This window comes from Ambystoma mexicanum, chromosome 14, assembly GCF_040938575.1.
Source record: "Ambystoma mexicanum isolate Mex_15411 chromosome 14, UKY_AmexF1_1, whole genome shotgun sequence".
NCBI lineage: Eukaryota > Metazoa > Chordata > Amphibia > Caudata > Ambystomatidae > Ambystoma > Ambystoma mexicanum.
The window spans coordinates 210,123,209-210,142,917 of NC_090940.1; the positions used below are offsets into that span (position 1 = coordinate 210,123,209).

At 46.9% G+C, this 19,709-nt stretch overlaps 1 protein-coding gene across 1 annotated transcript in view; it reads left to right on the forward strand.

The window, feature by feature from the left end:
- The window catches only part of PYGL (glycogen phosphorylase L), a 270,105-nt gene that overhangs the window by 68,539 nt on the left and 181,857 nt on the right, over positions 1–19,709 (forward strand). The window contains exon 3 of the mRNA XM_069638952.1: positions 12,163–12,264. Within this exon, the coding sequence (XP_069495053.1) occupies positions 12,163–12,264 (102 nt within the window). The remainder of the gene's footprint in view (positions 1–12,162; positions 12,265–19,709) is intronic.

Below are 19,709 nucleotides of genomic sequence, written 5' to 3' on the forward strand. Positions count from 1 at the left end.
GTAAGGCTTTCAATTAGTAAACGGAGTACATTATCTAGCTAGTTATGCCTCGGCATGGAAACTCATGGTTGGAAGAGGCAGCTTATCGCATCACATGTCACCACACAAGTTTCTGAAAGTTACCAACTTGTCTGCAGTGTACTTTCAACAAAAGATGTCAAACGCAGGATAAATTTCTTTTTGGAGACAAAAACACACACCACCATTCTTCAAAAGCTTGGTTGGGTCCAGTTCGAAATGCAAGATACACTTGAAAGAATGGCACTCATCTAGCTATTCCAGAAAGCAGTGGGGTTGCTGTAATGCTTTTCCTACACAGCTCTTTCCTGAATGGTGCAGGCGTTCTCTGTTGCAGTTGTGAGTACTCCAAGCTTCCTAATTAATATACTGTCTCTCCACGCTGTGCTACTCGCCAGTAATGCATTCCCTCCCGGTCCTCTTGCTGCTCCTCCTACTCGCCTCTCTATGCTTTCTCGTATCACGCTACACCTTCCTTCTTTCCTGTCCCTATTCTAAAACTCGCAACTCGAAACTCCCACTATTACATCTCTCTTCCACCTCCTTCCAAAAAAACAAAGCCGACACTCTAACATACCTCCTCTAACACCAATCCACCTCACTTTCTTCCTCTCAGACTCAATTTCTATACTCTTCCTTACCTAATCAACTCAACATTGTACTCTGGATTTCTCAGTCTGTATGCACCAAAATTCCATCACGGACTACTTTCACTCCAGCTCTCCTCCCTTGACCTTCTTGCTATCACTGAAACCTGGATTTCTCCATCAGACACTGCCACTCAGTCGGCCCTACATGGCTCCAACTATCTTTCATTCACTCTCCACGACAGACTGGTAGAGGTGGAGATGTCGGACACCTATTCACTTCTGCCTCCATCCCTCACAAATCTCCAATGCTGCATCCTCTCCTACCTCTTTTGAAATCCCCATCTCTATTATTGCGCTGCCTCAATCGGTTCACATCTATTGCCCTCCTGGTCCCACTGGACCATTCTTTGATGATCTTGGTCAATTCCTTGATTCTCTTTCCACTAAACATCTAATTCTCTTAAGTGACTTAACTTTCCTTCTCCAACCAATTCTCGAAAATCTGAACTTCAGTAATTTCTTAATGACCACGCTCTCCACTCTATTCATAGCCTACCTGCCCACATAGGAGGTAACTCTTTGGATCGCTTATTCATCTCCACCTTTCTTTCTTAGTGAATAATACTACTGTCCCACCATCCATATCTATCACTCAATTGTGTCCACCACCATCTCCTTTCCAACCTCTGGTCTTTCCTCACCACTTGATTCACCCATTACTAAAAGGAAATAATGTAAACCTTCTGCCACGCCCCCTTTATCTCTGACCTACAGTTCTCCCTCTCCTCCTTCACATTTGATGCCTCTTCCACTAGCACTGCATTCTACAGGTTCTAATCCCTACTATATGACCCCTTCTCACTTCCCACTGCTTACTTTCACCCCAAGTCTCGGCATCCTCAACTGTGGGTCACCCCATTCATATGCTCTCTCCACACAGACATGCGTCAGCTGCTGCGAAAATGGAGGTGTACCCACTCGCATGAGGACCTGCAACTCTACCTCTCTGCCCTGAACTCTCTCTCAAGTCTACTCTTGATGGAGTGAAAAGGGAATTCTACCTACCCCTCAATGACTCGCTCCAAACAGGGCACCCTAAACTCACTCTAAAAGCTAATGGCCTAGCTAAATACTTTTCTGCAAACTTTCCCAAAATTAGGGGGACTCCACTGACCTTCCTCACATTCCCTCCTCCTACATTTTACACTCCACCTACTCTACCATCATCCTCTGCCTCGATCTCCCACTTTAGTCACACTAATACTGACAAAGTGCTATGATGAAGGCCAACTCCTCTTGTGCTCCATCAGACCCTCTTGCTCCTCAGCTATTTAAGCCTATGGCCCCTTTTATGGCCTCTAACCTCTCTGAACTCTTCAACCTTTCCTTTGACTCCACTTCCTTTCCCTCTAGTCTAAAAACAGCCTAGGCCATCCCTCTCCTAAAAAAGGCAAAGGTTGGACCCGGACCTTCCAGTTAACTTTTGCCGTGTGTGTCTCCTTCAGTACTACTCAAGTGCTGGAAAGGGTTGTTTGTGTTGTAACCATATTACCAATTTTTTTAAACATCGACAACCTTCAAGACCCCCTACGGCAGTTTTCCACTCCTGTCAATCCACAGAAACTGCTCTTATGCTGTGTCCAACTTCATTGTCTCTGCTAAGCACTCCAGCCTAGCCTCTATCCTTGACGTGTTTGCTGCCTTTGACACTGCCGATGTTCCACAAGGCTGTGTCTTGGGTCTGCGCTTCTTTACACTCTACAGCTCTGCTCTTGGTGCACTGATCTCCTCCTTTGGGTACTTGTACTCGCGCTTTGCAAACAATACCAAAGTCTTCTTCTCTGTTCCTGAACTCTGCTCTGATCTCTCTATTAAAATGTCCAACTGTCTTTCTGCCATTAAATATTGGCTTTGCACGCTGATGTTAAACTCTACCAAAACGGAGGTGCACTTCTTGCTTGCCAAATTCTCCCCCTCATTTCTTACTCTGCCCATCCAGTTCCCACCTGAGACACTCCCCTATTCTTCTTTAGCTAGAAACCTCGGAGTCCTCTATGACCCTTCTCACACCTTCTACTTTCATCTCCAAAACTGGAACAGCAGCTCCCCTCTGCCTCCTGAATATTTGGAAAATCGGGCACCTCCTTCCTTTCAACAGAACCAAGCTTCTCTTAACCACTAGTGCCTTCTCTAGGCTGGACTACTGTGCCAGCATCTTCTTTTGTCTACCCAAATGTGCTTTCTGTCCTCTCGACAAGATCACCAACAGCTACCAGGACTCTTTGAACTCCCTTACTTCACACCTACTTCGTCGTAGCGTCACCAGGATGGATGGCTGACAATGCAGATCAGGGTCAGATTCTCCTGGTTCACAAATATCTCGACAGTAAGGCACTGATGTATCTTTCCTCCTCTGTCCAACTCTACAAGCCTTCTCGTAGTCTCTCCTCTGCCTCCTCGACTACCCATGCAGCTCCCTGCCCACCCCCCCCCCCGTGCTTCCACTCATCCTCTCTTCTTGCATGCAATGCTCCTCATCGGACATCCGAGAAACAGTCCACAAGGATTTGTTAAACACCAAATTAAAAACCTACCTCCTTGCCTGAGGTTTACCATCTTATCCTACTTCTCATCTGCCTGCTAGCTAACATGTTTCCCTCCCCTCTAAACCTGCCTCTGTTCCTCACTTACTGTGCTTCCACTCTAGCACTTTACCCATCATGGTCACATCCCGAGCACAACTGGCTGCACCGCCTACCTGCACTTAGAAATGTCCAGTGTTCGTTGTCCTTAATCTGTGTGTCCAGTTATGCATTGTCCCTGATGACTTCCATTTACTCCCCTCCACAACCTGGTCAGAATGTCCCTCAGTCCCCCCATTGTAAGAAGCTCACTGCTTCCTGCTAAATCGATCTATAGTGCGTTCTTTTATGATTAAGAGCATTGCTCCACCAGTATATAAACAAATCCATGTTCTTGGTAGGTGAAACCAGTCCTTTTGAGGTAATATTTAACTTTAGCATAGCTGCCAGTGTAACATATCTGCCTCTATAATGTGTATGACTTGTATGCCTACTCACATGCCTTTCTCTAAGAATTCAAGGATAGGAAATGTGCATTGATGAAACTTTTAACTAGAAAAATGCATTGGGTGCACATTTTTCTGTAGGACTTAACATGGTTTATGTAGAACGCGAATAATGTTTTGGCCATTCTCACATTATCCACCACTTTGGAACGATATGCACAGAGGGTGTTTTAATGCAAATGTTTTGTTTTCCTTTTTAAACCATCTTGCTTCTAGCATCTGGCAAAAGAGATGAACCTATTCATTTTGTACCAGATGGATTGATGTGGGCTACTCGCACACACCCAATGTCCTGTAGGCAATCGCTTGAGCAATTCATTCCAGGGAATTCGTACCCTCTGTAAATGACCCTCTCAATTTGACTTCAGTGCAGTAGAGGGCTCTCGGATCAATCTTCCTGTTTCGTCTGGTTTGCGGCTAAAGCTGGGCAGGGCTGGCTCGATTGAGCTGCTGTTTTTCCTTCCCAATTTTGGTAATCCTTTTCTGTCATTGCAGCTGGGTGCTAACTGTGATTTCCTTTTGATAAACTGGATCCAGTCTAATCCATGGATGTGTCTTCAATTAAACTGGTGACTGAGATTGAACAGCAGTCCAGTTCATCTGCAGGTCTGGTGCAAAGTTGGCCACTTGTCAAGCCTGTGTGGATCTACTTTCCAGGCTTCAGACGTTGGGAAAATACATACCATTAGCATGGTTCATAGCACTGTATTAAAGAATTTGGATTCTCACTCCTTTCCTGTTCATCTTTCCTATCTCCCTGGCATGCTGTTCAGGGTGTTTGTTTGCATGTATCAGGTAAGGAGTGCCCAGAGTACCGGATGCCGTGTAAGTGTGCTGCACTCGCTGAGCTAATCCAAATTCTTTAATGCAGTGCTATGAACCATGATAATGGTATGTATTTCCCAACCTCTGAAGCCTGAAAGCAGTTTGCTTTCTGACATTGAGAACATTCAAGCATATAATTGCTCATTTTACTATGGCCAGTAAAATAGCTCAGCGGGTTGAGCGCTCGCCGCTGCGATCTGAGAATGATCTGCAGGTCGCAGGTTCGAATCCCGGCGAGGCCAACTCAGCCTTTCATCCTTCCAAGGTCGATAATCGGAGGGTGATATTATATGTAAATATGTGCTCTGTAAAGCGCTTTGGATTAAGGCGCTATATAAATAACACCATTATATTTGTTAGCTCTAAGTGCTATATAATAACACATCATTAACGTTTGTCCTTGGACGTCTGCTTGCGTTCAATCATTTGGTAATATGGGCCTATACACGCTGATATGAACGATACATATGGTGATCCATTCTTGTATGACCTGTGTATCACGTTAGTGATAGTGTAACCATATTTTTCGTAGTGTACTTAAGAACAATGCTGTGATGCCCCTTCCTGTTTTGTTAAAGGGTGAAAGGTCCTGTTCCATCGCTTCCTGTGATGCCACTTCAGGGTGTGGTCAAATGACAGGGTCGTGTGATGTCACTTCTGCTACCCCTGGCATTTTGGTGAAATGACATCCCTGAATAGTGTTAAAATTGCACTTTTTAAGAGCTTTGGCTGCTTGCTTTCTGAATCGATGGGCAGGGGACGGCTATGCTTTTTATTCATCACTTGTAAGGAGTAGACCACTTTCTGCGAGGGCTAAACTGATGCTAATAACCCTGACTTCAAGTATGGGGACAAGGGGCTTTGCCAAGGACAACTACATACCAGTACGTCAAATATTGACAAATGACGATTGATTGTGCTTTACACTGATTTGCCAGGCATGCGTCGCTGCTAGGCGTAAGCTTTTGTTTTTGTCGGGATATTGGACATCTGGAAATAAATGGTTAATCTGTGACCTCCTATTATGGGTGCAAGCCACCTCGTGAATAGCCCGGCTGCCACTTCATTGGCCGGTTGAGAGACTTCCGTCGAGGTATAAAGATGTTGTGGGTGAAAACGACATGATGCGGAAAAGGTGCTGAACAGATGCAAGGTTTTCAACCATCTTCACTTGGCTGTGCATTGCTGCAGGATGAACAGATATTTCCCTTGGAGCGATTTTTACGATGCCTGTCACAATATTAGTTTCCTACCATCCACCTTCAAAGTTCAAATGTGTAGTTGTGGACACTTTGGATCTTCATTCAAACCCAAAGCCATAAGAATGGAGTGCATAACTGCTGTAATACTTAATATACAAAATAATGCCCTACATCCTCTACAGAGTTCTGCAACCTTTGGCTCTTCCTATATCTTGGACTACAACTCCCATCAGCCTAGATAGACGGAAATGTTGAGAGGTCCCGAAAATGGAAGCTCGAAATCTCTGGAGATCCGCAAGTTGCAGAGCCCTGTTCTTGATCACAATTCAGATTGACTTGTGATGTCATTTTCTTATGCCATACTCGTTGGGACATTGCGAGTGCACTACAAGAACTTGCTGTGCTTGAGGGCCTAGTATATTAGTAACATTGCAAATCCTTTGAGGACCACCTGAGGAGCGTGGTGTATATAGGTCTGTTGCAAAGTGGAGGTGCATTAGGCATTTTTGGATTGATAGAATGGGGTGACCCACTCAAGGTTTGGGTGAAGAATGGGAGGAAAGGATATGCTGTGTTATGTGTTCTGTTCCCAAACCTATTTGATGGTGTTTTGCATTTAAATCCTGAAAGTCAAATTTGGGGTTTTGCATTTTACTGTTTTCATTGATTCTAATCTGCCAGCCAAGTTACTGTTCCATATCCCTGTACTTGCATTCTCCTCCAACTGCCTCCTTTCTCTTCTCACCCATGGTGCTTTCTGTTTCTCCTACCTACTCCAATTGCTTCTCTATCAACTATCCTCCCCTTCTCACTAAGTCTGGTAAGAACTTGTTTAAAAAGGATATCTTGGCTTCCAACCCAGGTCTGCCTATCGCTGATACCTATTCCAGCGCCTCTTCCAAACAGACCCTTACCAACATCCTCTTTGTCGTTCCTTTGCCAGATCTATGGAACCCTCACATCTGTGCTCTCTCCTGTCTCCTCCTCTCCCATCAATGGTGGTACCCGCTGGGAAGTGCTCATGGATTCCTTCGACTCCTCCAGTGTCATCATTAATATCAACCTAAATGGCACTGCTATGGTCCAAGGCCCTCGGGCCAATCTACTCCTCTTCGATAGGCGGTTTCCTCGCCTCATCAACTTCCTCTCATCTCCGGCTGTCCCCTCTTCTCCTCCCTTGCCTTCGCTTCCCTCCTCTACCCCATCTCGGGCTCCGTCCACATCACTGCAGGGCGTACCTCTGATTTGTACCCCTCCCTGGAAGGTCTTTAAGGCTGGCAACCTTCTTCATCTTGCCACTCTAAACTCTCGCTCTGCTGTCACACTCCTGTGACATCTGCCACCTCTTGGAAGAACTTGACCGTGATGCGTTCGGTTTTACTGAGACGTGGTTTACAGCCAGTTCTGTCACAAGCTTTTACACTCTCCTCCCTGATGGCTACAAGATACTCTCCACCCCCAGAACCACCCGGACCGGAGGAGGTGTAGCCCTGATCTTTCCTGAGTGGATTCCTGCCTCTCTCTTTCCCACTAAGATGTACTCCTCATTCGAAGTCTCTCTCTCTCACTCTTGCCACTCTTTACCGCCCCCCTGGTCAAATCACCTCTTTTCTCTAAGTGGGCTGACCTCTCCTCCTCCTTCCTGGCCTCAACCACTCAACTCCTCCTCCTTGGTGTGCTTTTTTTGTGACCTCTGACCTCTGACTCCCTCTCCCTTCCTATCTTCCCCCTCTAGCCCTACTCACTCTGCAGGGAACACACTTGATGTCTTGATCTCCTCTGGCCTTCCCCATCTCTATCACTCAGATCACTCCTCTCTCCTGGACCGCCTCCTCTCTTCTCTAGGCCAAGCCGATCCCAACATTGCCACCTACCTTCTTGGACATCCGGCCCATGAAGTGTGTCAGTTGAGGCTTTTGCTGCTACCTTCTCTTCCCCCCCCCCCGCCCCACCTCTAGCTGACTCCCTGACACAGCCCTGTCTCTGCTCTACGCCTCTATTTCTGGTGCTCTTACCCCTGTCATGAGGATCCGTTTGAAGTCCAAAGCCAAGTGCAATTCCTGGTATGACTCCAACCTAGCTACACTTAAACGTAAGTGTAGGGCGGCTGAGCGGAAATGGAAGGTTTCTTTTTTTTATCCTCTGACAAACTGGCCTGTCGCCTGCTCCAAAGGCAATACCGATTCTCTGTCCTCACCAAGAAGAGGGCCCACATTCAAGCCCGTGTCTCTACGGCATCTAACAACTCGCCAAACTCTTTAAAATCTGAAAGGAGCTGGCCAACCCTGCTGCAGTCTCTACCCCTCCTGTTGCATCCCAGGCTCTTTGCAATGCCCTTGCCTCATCTAAAGAATCAAGGACAGCCTGACCACCCTCTCCTCCCCTCCCTATCCCCTCTCAGTCTGTGCTTGCTGACCCTTCTTAAGCCACCCCCCACCCTCCTGCTTGACTTTTCCCCTGATGAGGCCACTAAACGAATCCAATCTATAAAAGCCTCGTCCAAACAGGTTCATCCCTGTTCCACTAAAACCATCAAGGAACACATTGATGCCCACATCCAGCCCTTGCTAATTTTTGCACCCACTCCTTTGCCTCAGGATCTTTCCCCTCCCCCCTAGCTGAAGCCCTCCCTTGTGCATCCTCTTCTCAAGAAACCCACAGCTGACTCTTCTTGTTCGGCTAACTATCGCCCAATTTCCCTCTCTACCTGCGTTTTTCCCCAGGGGGTCTAACCTATCGCCCTGGCTTTTCAACCAATACCTGTCAACTCCTGCCCACTGCATTGCTATTTTCTGCTCAAATTTCCAGTGCTACGCTGATGACACTCAGCTCATTTTCAGGCTTCCCTCGCCCACCTCCACTGCCGCTCTCATTTCTGATTGCCATCTGCCATTCAGGATTGGTGTGCCGCACACTATCTTTGTCTGAATGCCAGCAAGTCGGAGATCCTCCTCATCGGCACACCTTCACCATCCTTTCCCCTCACTCTCTGGCCGGCCTCCCTTGGCCCTCCTCCCACCCCCACAGGCGAGGCTAAGAACCTCAGGGTCAACTTTGACTCCACACTTTCCTTCTCTGCCCACATCTGTATCTAAAAAGTCAAACCTCCGACTGCACCTTCTCAGAGGTACTCTGCCTTTCCTCTCCTTCCCCCAGAAGCTCATGGTATCTCAAGCTCTGGTTCTCTCTAGCTTGGACTATTGCAACAGCCTCTTTCTAAATCTACCTGCCTCTACTCTCCGCCCTTTGCAACTAATTCAGAACAGAACTGCGAAACTTGTCCTAGGTCTCAACCCCTGGGATTGTATCTCTCCAGCTCTGAAATCTCTCCATTGGCTCCCAGTGGATGCAAGGATTAACTTTAAAACCCTCTGCCTTGTCCACAAGGCTTTCCGGGGCCTGGTTCCAAAATACCTTCAACTATCCTTCTGTAAATACCTCCCTACTCAAGCTCTTCACATCTCTAAATCTAACTGCCTCAGGGTCAGTAGTTTCTCAAAGAAACGAGACGGCGGTAGATCTATATCTTTGGCTGGGGCCTCCCTTTGGAACAGCCTCCCTGCCACTCTGAAGGAGAACCATCTCCTGGACCGGAAGCACCTCAAGACCTTCCTGTTTGCTTCTGCCTTCACCCTCTTTCCCCCCTGATGATATGTTTCTCTCTAGGCACTGTAAACCTGGCTAACCTCTGTCCCCAGGGCCCAGGTACCTGCTCACCCTGCCACCCTCCTGCACTGCCTTCGTGCCACCGCTTGCACTGGTGTCTGTATCTGTACCCATACAGTCCCTCCTTTCCTTCCTTTCTGCACTTTCAGACCTACCCTGTCTGCTAAACCCAGCACTTGCCACTTTCTGACTGCACTACTACTGTTTATTGCCTTGATTATTTATTGTTTATCTTTTGTTCATCTGTGCCGCACTTTCCACTCTTCCCCCCCCCCCCCACCACCCCTTCCATGCACTTTCCCCTTTCGCATGCACTTGCGCGTTCTCAATGTCACTGGGCCTAGTAAGATCGTTTTGTTCTCCCCTGTTCCCCTCCGCTCCCCTGCCTTGTCGCGCTCTGAAATACTTGCGTATGAGCACGATATAAATAAAATATATCATATATTGCGATGAGGCAAGTCACTTTAACTTCTGGACCCCTCTGCAAATGGAAGCCTTCCATTTTGATTGGGCAGTACTACTTGGTGGCTTTCGATATCCTGATTACGCACTGCAGGGGTCTACAACCTTTGGCTCTGAGGATGATTTAGACTAAAACTCCCACTAGCCCCAGCCAGAATAATCACTGGTGACAGTCGGATAGTAAGAGTCGTGGTACAAAAGATCTGGAGAGCCAAAGGTTGCCGACTCCTGATGGTGCTGCATGGTTATCCTTCTGTGTATAACTAATACAAGAGGTAAAGATGGTCTGAGCTGCGGGCAAGGATACTTGTGTCCATGCAAGCTGGATAGTCCCTTAAAGGAACCCATCCTACAAGGGTCAAGTGCAGTGGTTGGCAAAGAAGACGGGCACAAAAACACCTTGCCAGATCCCATGCCCTTGCCTTGCTTACTAGAGTCATTGAATGGTTGTGGTTTGGGTTTTCTTTTTCATATTCTAAGGACGCCATGATCTATTACATTTAAGTGAAATTTGGTGTCGTTGCTTGCAGAATCAACTTGCCTGGTGTGCTTTTAAAGTCGGACATCCCATCTTCAAAGTAGGTTTAAGCTCATGTAGTTTTAATGATTGTATGTAGCGCCACGATCCTGTTTGTGACTTTGCGTGGCACTATAACCTCTAACTGCAAGCAGTTCTATTAACAGCAAAATGCTGCCTGAATTCTCGGCCTGGTTTTCATGGTGTTTGATACCTTTCGGCCCATTCCATCAATCCCTGAAAGGCTCATTGAACTGTCCGATTATTCCACCAAAGAAAATGACTGTTTCAAACTGAAAAAAGCGAGGCTTCAAAATCGCATGCAAGTTTCTTTGTAGTTACTTGAGGGGAATTTATTGCAGGGGTTACAATTTCAAGTTGGAAGCTACTCGCCAGGCATAAAGTCACTTGTCCCTTCAGTTCTTCACATGCACACAGCGTGCCATGTCTTACTCTACAATGGCTAGTGCCACTTTTGAGGGCTAATTTTGGTGTTTTGTGACTTTTTTTGTAAGTGGAATGCTCTGCTTATTCACTGGATTCAGTTATCCCAGGAAGCCTTTCTTTCCACAGAAGCCTAATGAAGAATTGGGGCGGGCAGAGCAATGCCTCTGTGATCAATCCTAAGTCCAGGGTGGTCAGACCTGGCCTTTTACTGAACTTTCCGGTCTCTTGTGTAATCGGTCAATTTCCTTTTTAAATGTACTTGTTACTCGGGCATTTCAGATGAGGTCCTCTTCACCGCCGGGTTGGGGTCCCATTTGCCCCTTAACGTTATGCCTGTCTCATGGAACATATTGTCCTTCCTCCTTGGTTTTCAGTTTTCAAGGCCTTGGGTGGAGAAGTTGACGCTTTGGCCTTCTCTGGTACATAGACCATCCTGCTTCCCCACTCTCTCTCTTCACCAGGAGGTGACCTTTGGGTACAGTATCCCTCTAGTTGAGTTTGCAAGTGAAAAACAATCTGTGCCCTTCTCAGCTCTCCTCTCTGCTTAGAGCAGTGGTGCATAACTCCAGTCCACAAGAGCGGCACCCAGGCCCGGCTTTCAGGAGATGAGATACTGTTTCATCCAATGGATGCAAATTGGAATTCCTTGAAAGATGGTGTGGGGTTTCATGAACGCTGGTAGTAGGCGTGAGGGCTAGAGTTTTACACCACTTAACTAGAGCAGGAGTCTTCAACCTTATGGCGCGTCGTGCAATTTGGACTACAACTTCCATCAGACCTAGCCAGCATAGTCAAGGGGAGGGATTGTGGTAGTACAAAACATATATAGAGAGCTGAAGGTTGCAGATCCCTGATTTAGAGTATGGAAGTACTTTAATTGTAGCTAGCTTCTCTTCCTTCTATGTCTGTGGGCTTTCACTAGGCCATAACTTTTTGGTCCGCTCCCATTTCAAGACTGATTTCTTGTTAAGCAATCCAGGGTATCAGTAATCCAGTGTACTGCAAGACTTGGGTTGGTGATGGATACGCTTGGGTTGGTGATGGATACGCTTGGGTTGGTGATGGATACGCTTGGGTTGGTGATGGATACGCTTGGGTTGGTGATGGATACGCTTGGGTTGGTGATGGATACGCTCAAGCAGACGTCCACCCAGTTTGACAGTCCAAATGCCCCTGGCCCATGACATTTATGCAGCCCAAACGGCATAACGGCATGTGAAAAACATTGCGTGGAGGCAATTTTGATTTGGGGTGGATGTATTCATGATGCATGGAGAAATGGATCGATTGAAAGATAAATCTGTAGGTGTCTATATTAATCACTTGGCTTTCGCTTATCTGTTTCAGAGGACGTACTACTTGTCTTTGGAATTCTACATGGGCCGCACCCTGCAGAACACTATGATCAACCTGGGTTTGCAGAATGCTTGTGATGAAGCCATTTACCAGGTAAGACGCCATTACACAGTGAAGCTGCGTGTTTCTTTTCAACCTGCGAATTACAATGCATTTTGCATGCTGAAAATGGCTGTCCCGAGGCTGGTTTTTTTTACACGTTGAAGGACCAGAAAAATTGGGACGGTTCAGTTGTTGGGGCCGTGGTGACCAGCCCTCATTGATTGGAGCTGCTAGGTCTTGTAGGGCGGCCCGGTGGTTGCCGCTCAGGCACCAATACCAGTGGTGGACCAACTCCCGAGCGGAGGCCCACTCGGCACCTTTATTGGTGTGGGTCCCATGCTTCAACTCGCTCTTTCTTCTCGAGCTCTTCGCTCATCTGCCTCCATCTCCCTCAGGTTGTCGCTTCTCCAAGCAACGAGTTGGTGGTAGATTTTTCTTCGGCAGGCGCCTCCCTCTGGAACAGCCTCCCTGCCTCCCTTAAACTTAAGGAGAACCATCTTCGGTTCCAGAAGCACCTCAAAACCTTCCTCTTTACTTCTGTATTTTTCTCCTCCTCTTCTCTGCTGACCACCTGGCTGTGACCGGAACTGCACTGGCTACCTGGACACACTCTGATCTCTGGCCCAGGTCCAGAACCTGTGTTGCTTCGTGTTGTCTTGCTTCCCAGGCGAGCACGTTGCCACTGAGCTATCCTCCAGGGAACCAATCCTCCTTTGTTCCCTTCCCTTGCCTCGTCGTGCCTTGAAACACTTGTGTATAGGCGCGTTATAAATGCATAGCTCTCAACCATTTGTGGTGCAAAGGCGGGTGAAACCACCCGATTTTGTTTTTGGCGGGTGAGATGCCCATTGGAATGCATGGGTGTGCAGGAGGCTTGGCGGGTGAGTCGGCCCTTTAAAAGGCGGGTAACACCCGCAAAAAGAGTGTGAGTTGAGAGCTATGTAAATGCCATATCGTATCAATGCATGTGACCCAGAACATGTGACTCAGCACAAGCCCTGTGGGTCGATGCTGACGTCAGAACATTAAGTAAACCTAGCCTGTCCTATGCCTTGGCTTCTCTGGCAGAGGGATGAATCTGAGTGACGTGCCTTCTGGCAGTGGCTTGTGCAGGCCTTTAATTGAAAACGGTTTGCCTCACATTCTCTCTTGGCTGAGTAAAAATATTGTTGGGCAGCCAAATGGTGCAGGTGGTTTTTTTTGTTTAATTTTTATTTATTTTTGTTTTTTGCTTTAAAAAAAATGAAATCTTGCTGAAATAATATATTTTTTTTCTTCTTTTTATTGGTCTAGCAGCATTTTTTTTTTCTTCAGGGCCACAATGGGTGTCGAAGACAAATATGTAGTAAGCCTTAACTAAAGTCATCATTGCTGCAAAGTCCTCTTGGGTAAGACGTGGTGCTTTGCAGGGGCGGTTTATTGAACTGACACTGTGATGAAATCGACTGAACCGGAAGTAGTTTGTACTTATTGTGCAATGCGCTCGTTAACGAGGCCTGGTGAATGATTCTGCAGGCTTTCGGGATTTTTGATGAGCCTCTGCAGAAAACTAAAACGCACACTATATTATTGCTGTCGCTGTTCGAAGCTCTTGTTACTGTTAAAGCCAAAATTAGCTTGATGGAAACGACTCTGTAAGAATGTGTTGGCTTTGCCGCCTTCGTTACTTCGCAGAGCGCCGTTTGTTGTGATTTTCTGAAGACTTTTGACGTCGCTCCAAGTGGCTTTTGCGTTTATTTTCAAACTGCATTTGCAAGTCTGAGCAGTTGGCTCGGAGTAGGGCAGGAAGTGAATTCTGAAAGGCTGGTCCGTTTCTGCTACTGCTCATTGTTTTTCGAGGCAAACGTGAAGGAACACATTTCCTTTTAATAAAAAAAAACAAACGTGAAGGAACACATTTCCTTTTAATAAAAAAAAAAAGGAACAAAACTTCCCCCATGGCACCGGTTGGGTTTACTCGGCCAAGGTTGTGCCCTCTGCCTCGCCCACTGATTTCTCCAAATGTTTGTTTTGCTGCTCGCCCGGGTGCTTACAGAGTAAGCAGTGCATGCTCCTACTGGAGTCTTTGCGCATTGTGCAGGCTCCTTGACCGAGTGCCAGTGCTTTGACTGCCATTTACTAGACTGGTGGCGAGAGGGCACTGTTGGGAATGGGACACTGCAGTGCCGGCCCCAGGTCTATCCGCCCTCCTGGGCATGATTTCCCCCCCTCCTCCCCCCTTCAAACAGCAGCACTGGTGCATTTTCCTGACAGGCGATCAATAATAGACTTGACTTGCATTAATGTGAAGGGGGCAGGGAGGTAGGTGCAACATGCTTGTCTTGGACGCAAGACCGTGCAGAATACGGGTTCGGATCCCGGTCAAGGACTGCAGCCCTTAGCTGTTCCGTCAAGAACCACGGAGCCTCCTGCTGTTATTGATACTGTGGTTGGGGCGCCGCGTGTTTCCTGAATAGGCGCTGGTGCTGCCGCTGCCCCGCCAGACGGGAGCTTGGGTTGGCTGATTAAAAAAAAAGTAATTGACTGACACTTAACATAGGGCCTCGTCACAAGTTAGCCGGTCTGGATTTAACGGTGCCGGTAAAACTGTACCGGCACTGTTTTCCGGACCGGCTAACTACAAATTCTGTGGCCGTGTGGCATCTAACCCCCAGGTCTGACCGGCCGCAGACGGACGCAGAAACACGGGCACCATTACCACATGGTGCCGGTGTTTCCGCGGTCCCTATTCCCATGGAGTCCTATGCGACTCCACGGGAATGAGGAGTAACCAAATGTCAGCGCCAGTAATTCGCCACTAGTCCAGCGGCAGAGAGCCGGTTTAACCGGCAGGCTGCCGCCGGAATCGTAATGAGGCCCAATGTGTGAGCTGGCGGCACCCTTTATTTGCAGTGCTTCAGTGCCACCCCACCACTGAGCTGGCTCTGGAGCACAGAATGAACCGATCTAGTTCTAAAATCATGTCTGCATTTAAATGTACAAATGCTTTTCATTTGCTCTGCATTGCCGTTAGACTTTATTTGCACCATACCTGGCCATACTGCACTGTACTACAGTGCTTAATTCCATTCATTTAAGCACTACTCATTTTTTGTAAATGTGAGCGCCTAGGGCCACATTATTTTACATTTGACAAGGCAAAAAAATAGAAACTGCTTTTAGCACTAGTTTTGCTTCTATGGTAATATAGAAGGTAGCAAATGGGGTCCCAACCTGTAGTCTCTAAAAACATTTGCCATAGGGCAAAAGTGTATCGGATTAAGTTTTGTACTATGGCTTCTGCATAAAATGTTTAATGCACTTATGTTTATGTTACATAGCAAACCTCATACACAAAACAGCTTGATAAATGTTTGCCCCAGTGAAACCATTTTTGGATAGTCCCGACTGTGGCAAAACTTTGTTTCATTCCGTGTTAGGCAAGCAGCAAAATTACCCTTGTGTGCAAAAATGGAATATACTCATTTATGACCCAAGTTTCGATATTGCAAACCCTGGAGTGGTTGAGAGGTTTTGACCAGGATCACACAATGCGGGCGGACGCAGAGTTCATGTGCAACTGGAACACGGGTCACAAGTCGACAGCTTGGTCACGCAGGGATGTGCACCATGACCACCTCTGGCAAGAATGATGCATTTATTAGATTAACATTCTGTCTGCTTGCTTACAAGGCCACATGGGTCGCTTCCTCAGCTGTGGCGCAACCGCTCTTAAGCATCAGTTGCATGCTACCACTGAGTCAGGCCCCTTCCTTTGCATTTGGGGTAACAAAGCAGTGAGAAATCGAGGCAGAAGGTAGCCTTCCTGTCTATGCGACTGCTATTCTGGATTCTCCTAAACGAACACGAACTGGGCTGAAGTATAGTTTGCCCAGGAATGTCATTTGGGGATCGCCAGGGGTCGTAAGTGCGACCCCCCCGAGGTCTCCCTTGCTACCCCTAAAAAAAAAAAATGTCTTTAAATGCAAGCTCCTGGGCAGTGGAAAGCGCCATGTGGCTCTGTTTCTGGAGTCGCTGGCTTTCTTGTTCAGGCCTCTTAAAAATAAAAAAAAGAGTAAAAAAAAAACAGGGGGTTGAGCAGTGACCCTAAATAAGAAAGAATAGGCATAACCATTTGTCTTTCTAGAATTCTATACAATATTTGCTAGACTCATTAAAGGTTTATTTCAGGCACACTTAAGGGGGTGAGTCACTGATTTAGTCTGTTCATAAATGCCTCAACTCAGCCTTTCATCATTCTGAGATCGATAAATGAGTAGCAACACAGGCTGGGTGATATTGTATGTGTATTTGTTCTATATAAAGCGCACTTACGCGCTATATACTAACACATTATCATTTGGCCTTGGACTTATGCTTGCATTCACAATAGTTTGGTAATATGGGCCTATACACACTGATCTTAACGATAACATATGATGATCAAATCTTTTATGAAATGTAGTTCACATTATAGTGATATCGTAACCATATTTTTCGTAGTTTACTTTGGAACAGTACTATGTGTTGCCACTTCCTGTTTTGTCAAGGGGTGAAAGATTGTGTTCCATGGCTTCCTGTGATTGTCACTTCGGGGTGCGAGTCAAGTGACTTCACTTCCTGTGATGTCTTCAGAGGTCAAGGGTCGTGTGATGTCACTTCTGCTACCCCTGGCATTTTGGTGAAATGACGTCCTCGAGTGTATCCATCTTGAAACCACAAGAACTCCATATGTAATGCTAGGGTTTTTCTTTGGTCTGAAGAACTAGTAGTATTGCCAACATTAGTTGGCTTTAGGCTAAAATAAGCAATCTGCCTTTGCATTCGTGCACATAACTACTGTTATTAGTGTACATTTTTGTCCAACTTATATTTTTGCCCATTGGATTGCCTTATTTGCTATTCAATGCAATGGATAACCAAGAATTCAGTAATAAGTATTATAGATGTAGCCATTTGTACAAAATGGGCTTTTCAATACTGGTATTAATGTTTTTTGTTTTTCTGAAACCACAGCTCCTGGCATGGACCATAAATGACTACCTTCTCTTTCTGCTCACTTTTGGTGTTGAGCGGTTAATATTGAACATTGGCTGGCTCCCCTGCCAAGCAAGTGTGCTAATCAGGTCGCTAGGAATGCAGGCTTGAACTGCTGATGTAAGCCCCCATTCCAACCGCCTGACGTCTGGCTCCCTCCCCTGCTGCCATCTTCCCAGCCCCCCCACCACCCAGTTTTTTTTTTTCTTCTTTACAAATCCCTGCCCCTGCCCCACATAACTTATTTCGGCAGCCGCACCTTTCTCTCAGCTTTCCACAGCTGCAATGGAAAGGGAAGAGGGGCTTGTGCACAGCCCCCCCTTCCCTTTCCATGGTGGCCATGTTGGTAAAGGATTCTCCTTCCCACAATGGGACGCTGCTTCGCTCGGGCTGTTAACTGGGGCTGCGGGCCATTACCTACGGTGTTGCCTGTGGAACGGGTACATACCGCTGCAATACATACTAATGCCCCCTCTCTTCCCTCCTGAGACACTGCCCTCCCTTCCCCTACCACATTCGTCTCCACCAAACTTTCCTCCCACCCGAGGTCACCCCTTGGTCCTATTCTCAACTTGGTCGTCCTGTGTGCCGCATCCTGGTCTGCTGGATCACACGCAGATTCCAGAAAGGCAGCCTGTCTAAAATCAGGCTGTGCCAAAACTGGGGAGAACGTGCAGTACAACTTTCTTCAGACCAAGCATGCGACTTAAACCACATCTACCAGCGTGCAACTCCTCTTTCCTGCATTGTTTTAGTTCTCTTAAAACGTAGCTGAACATTTGGACCAAATCTATGAACATGCAACACGAATGGCCTTCTTTGGAGCTAGAGGTCGGCACCACATCTACCAGCATGCAACCTGATTGACTGACTTTCTTTTTATTTTGTCATGTCTTTAACCAATGTCTGACAATTGGTCCTTCTTCCACCTGCAGGCAACACAAATGCCTCATTGGTTCTTTGTATACCCAAGTTGGCAAGTGTACACACCTCTCCCAGCATGCAATATAAATTAATCTATGTTTTATTTAAGCTTTTAAGCAGGGCTGCATCTACCAGAACGTAACATGGCTCTCTACCCTGAGACTGGCCATATTAACCACACCTATCGGCATGGATTCCCAAAACCCTCCTCACTTCTCTCGTCCTCAGATCTTCAGCTTTTGCTCATCCATCGTTGCTTGAACTATTATGTCTTCTTGTTTCGGATTGTCTCTCCTCCGTTGCTCTTGTAACTCCACAGACTCTGAGCACTCGTGCACCTTCCCAGCTTCTGTTGGTGTTTATCCCACACTAGGCGTCGGCTGTCTAGCTGCTCTGTTCCTCCATACCGCAAGTGCGGCGGTGGGTGGGTTTTATGGTTGGATGGGTTGGTTGGTCATCTGTCCCTGTCACCGGTCACTGTGTCTCGTCACTCGGTGTGTCTCCTCTCGGGTGACTATTGGTCCTTGGTATCTGCATACGGAGCTCTCGCCACTTGAAGATACGTCTACCGTTTACACAGCGTTTGCCTTCCTTCACCCTTCTGCACTGCAGCATGTGCATTTCAAGGGCAGCTCAAAGATAGTTTGTTACTCTTAACAACCAATCAACAGGTCTTCAGTGGTTACATTTTCCCTGGGTACATTTTTCCTTTTGAATCCATTGCACCTCAGCAGGGTCCGTCAGCTGATCATTGATGATGATGATGATGATGATGATGATGAAAGACTTCACATCTTAGGTATATTTGTGCTTCACCTATGCCTATTTGCATTTGCCAAAATGCGTTGACCCACTCTCCTTCGCTCTGAGTTTATGGCTGGGTTATCTGCTAGTGGGTCAGGTGTTGTAAGTAAGATGGCACAGTCGATGAATAGGAGTGATAAAAATCAGAAAGCAGTTGTGTGAACTGCTGCAATCTGAAGGTGGACTAGTTTCTTCCACGCATAGGGTCAGTTTTGCAGAATTTATTTTTTTCCCTGGAACATGCACGTGCAGGTTGAACAAAATGTTTGATGTGTGCATGCCCTGATTCACAAAGTCTATAGCTCTTGCCAAATGTGTGCACATGGCTATGTGCTCTTGCTGTAAGGCCTGTGCATATACACTCCACCAGAAGCCAGGACACGTGCAGACTTTAAATCCGCCGTTGCAAAAGGGAAAGGACCTGACAACAAGTCTTTTCTGCCTATACCCCAAGACGTTGGAGCCTTCTCCCCGTCTGCATCAGACTCGCTCCCCGGGTCCTACAATTCAGAAAAGAACTCCAGACCCACCTTTTCAAGGAGTCGCTTCTCCCCCTCAACACTTAGGCCATGGTGTCTCCTCCTGCGCAACCTGACTTGGTAGATGCCGTCCGCCCCCCTCCTCCCGGCCACTCTGCACAGCTTTACCCCTCCTCTGTATCATTTCCCCGCTGTATATTTGTTCTGTTACCACTTGAAACGCACTTTGTTATGCATCTGTAATGTTGACTGCCTTTTGTAAAGCGCTCTGTT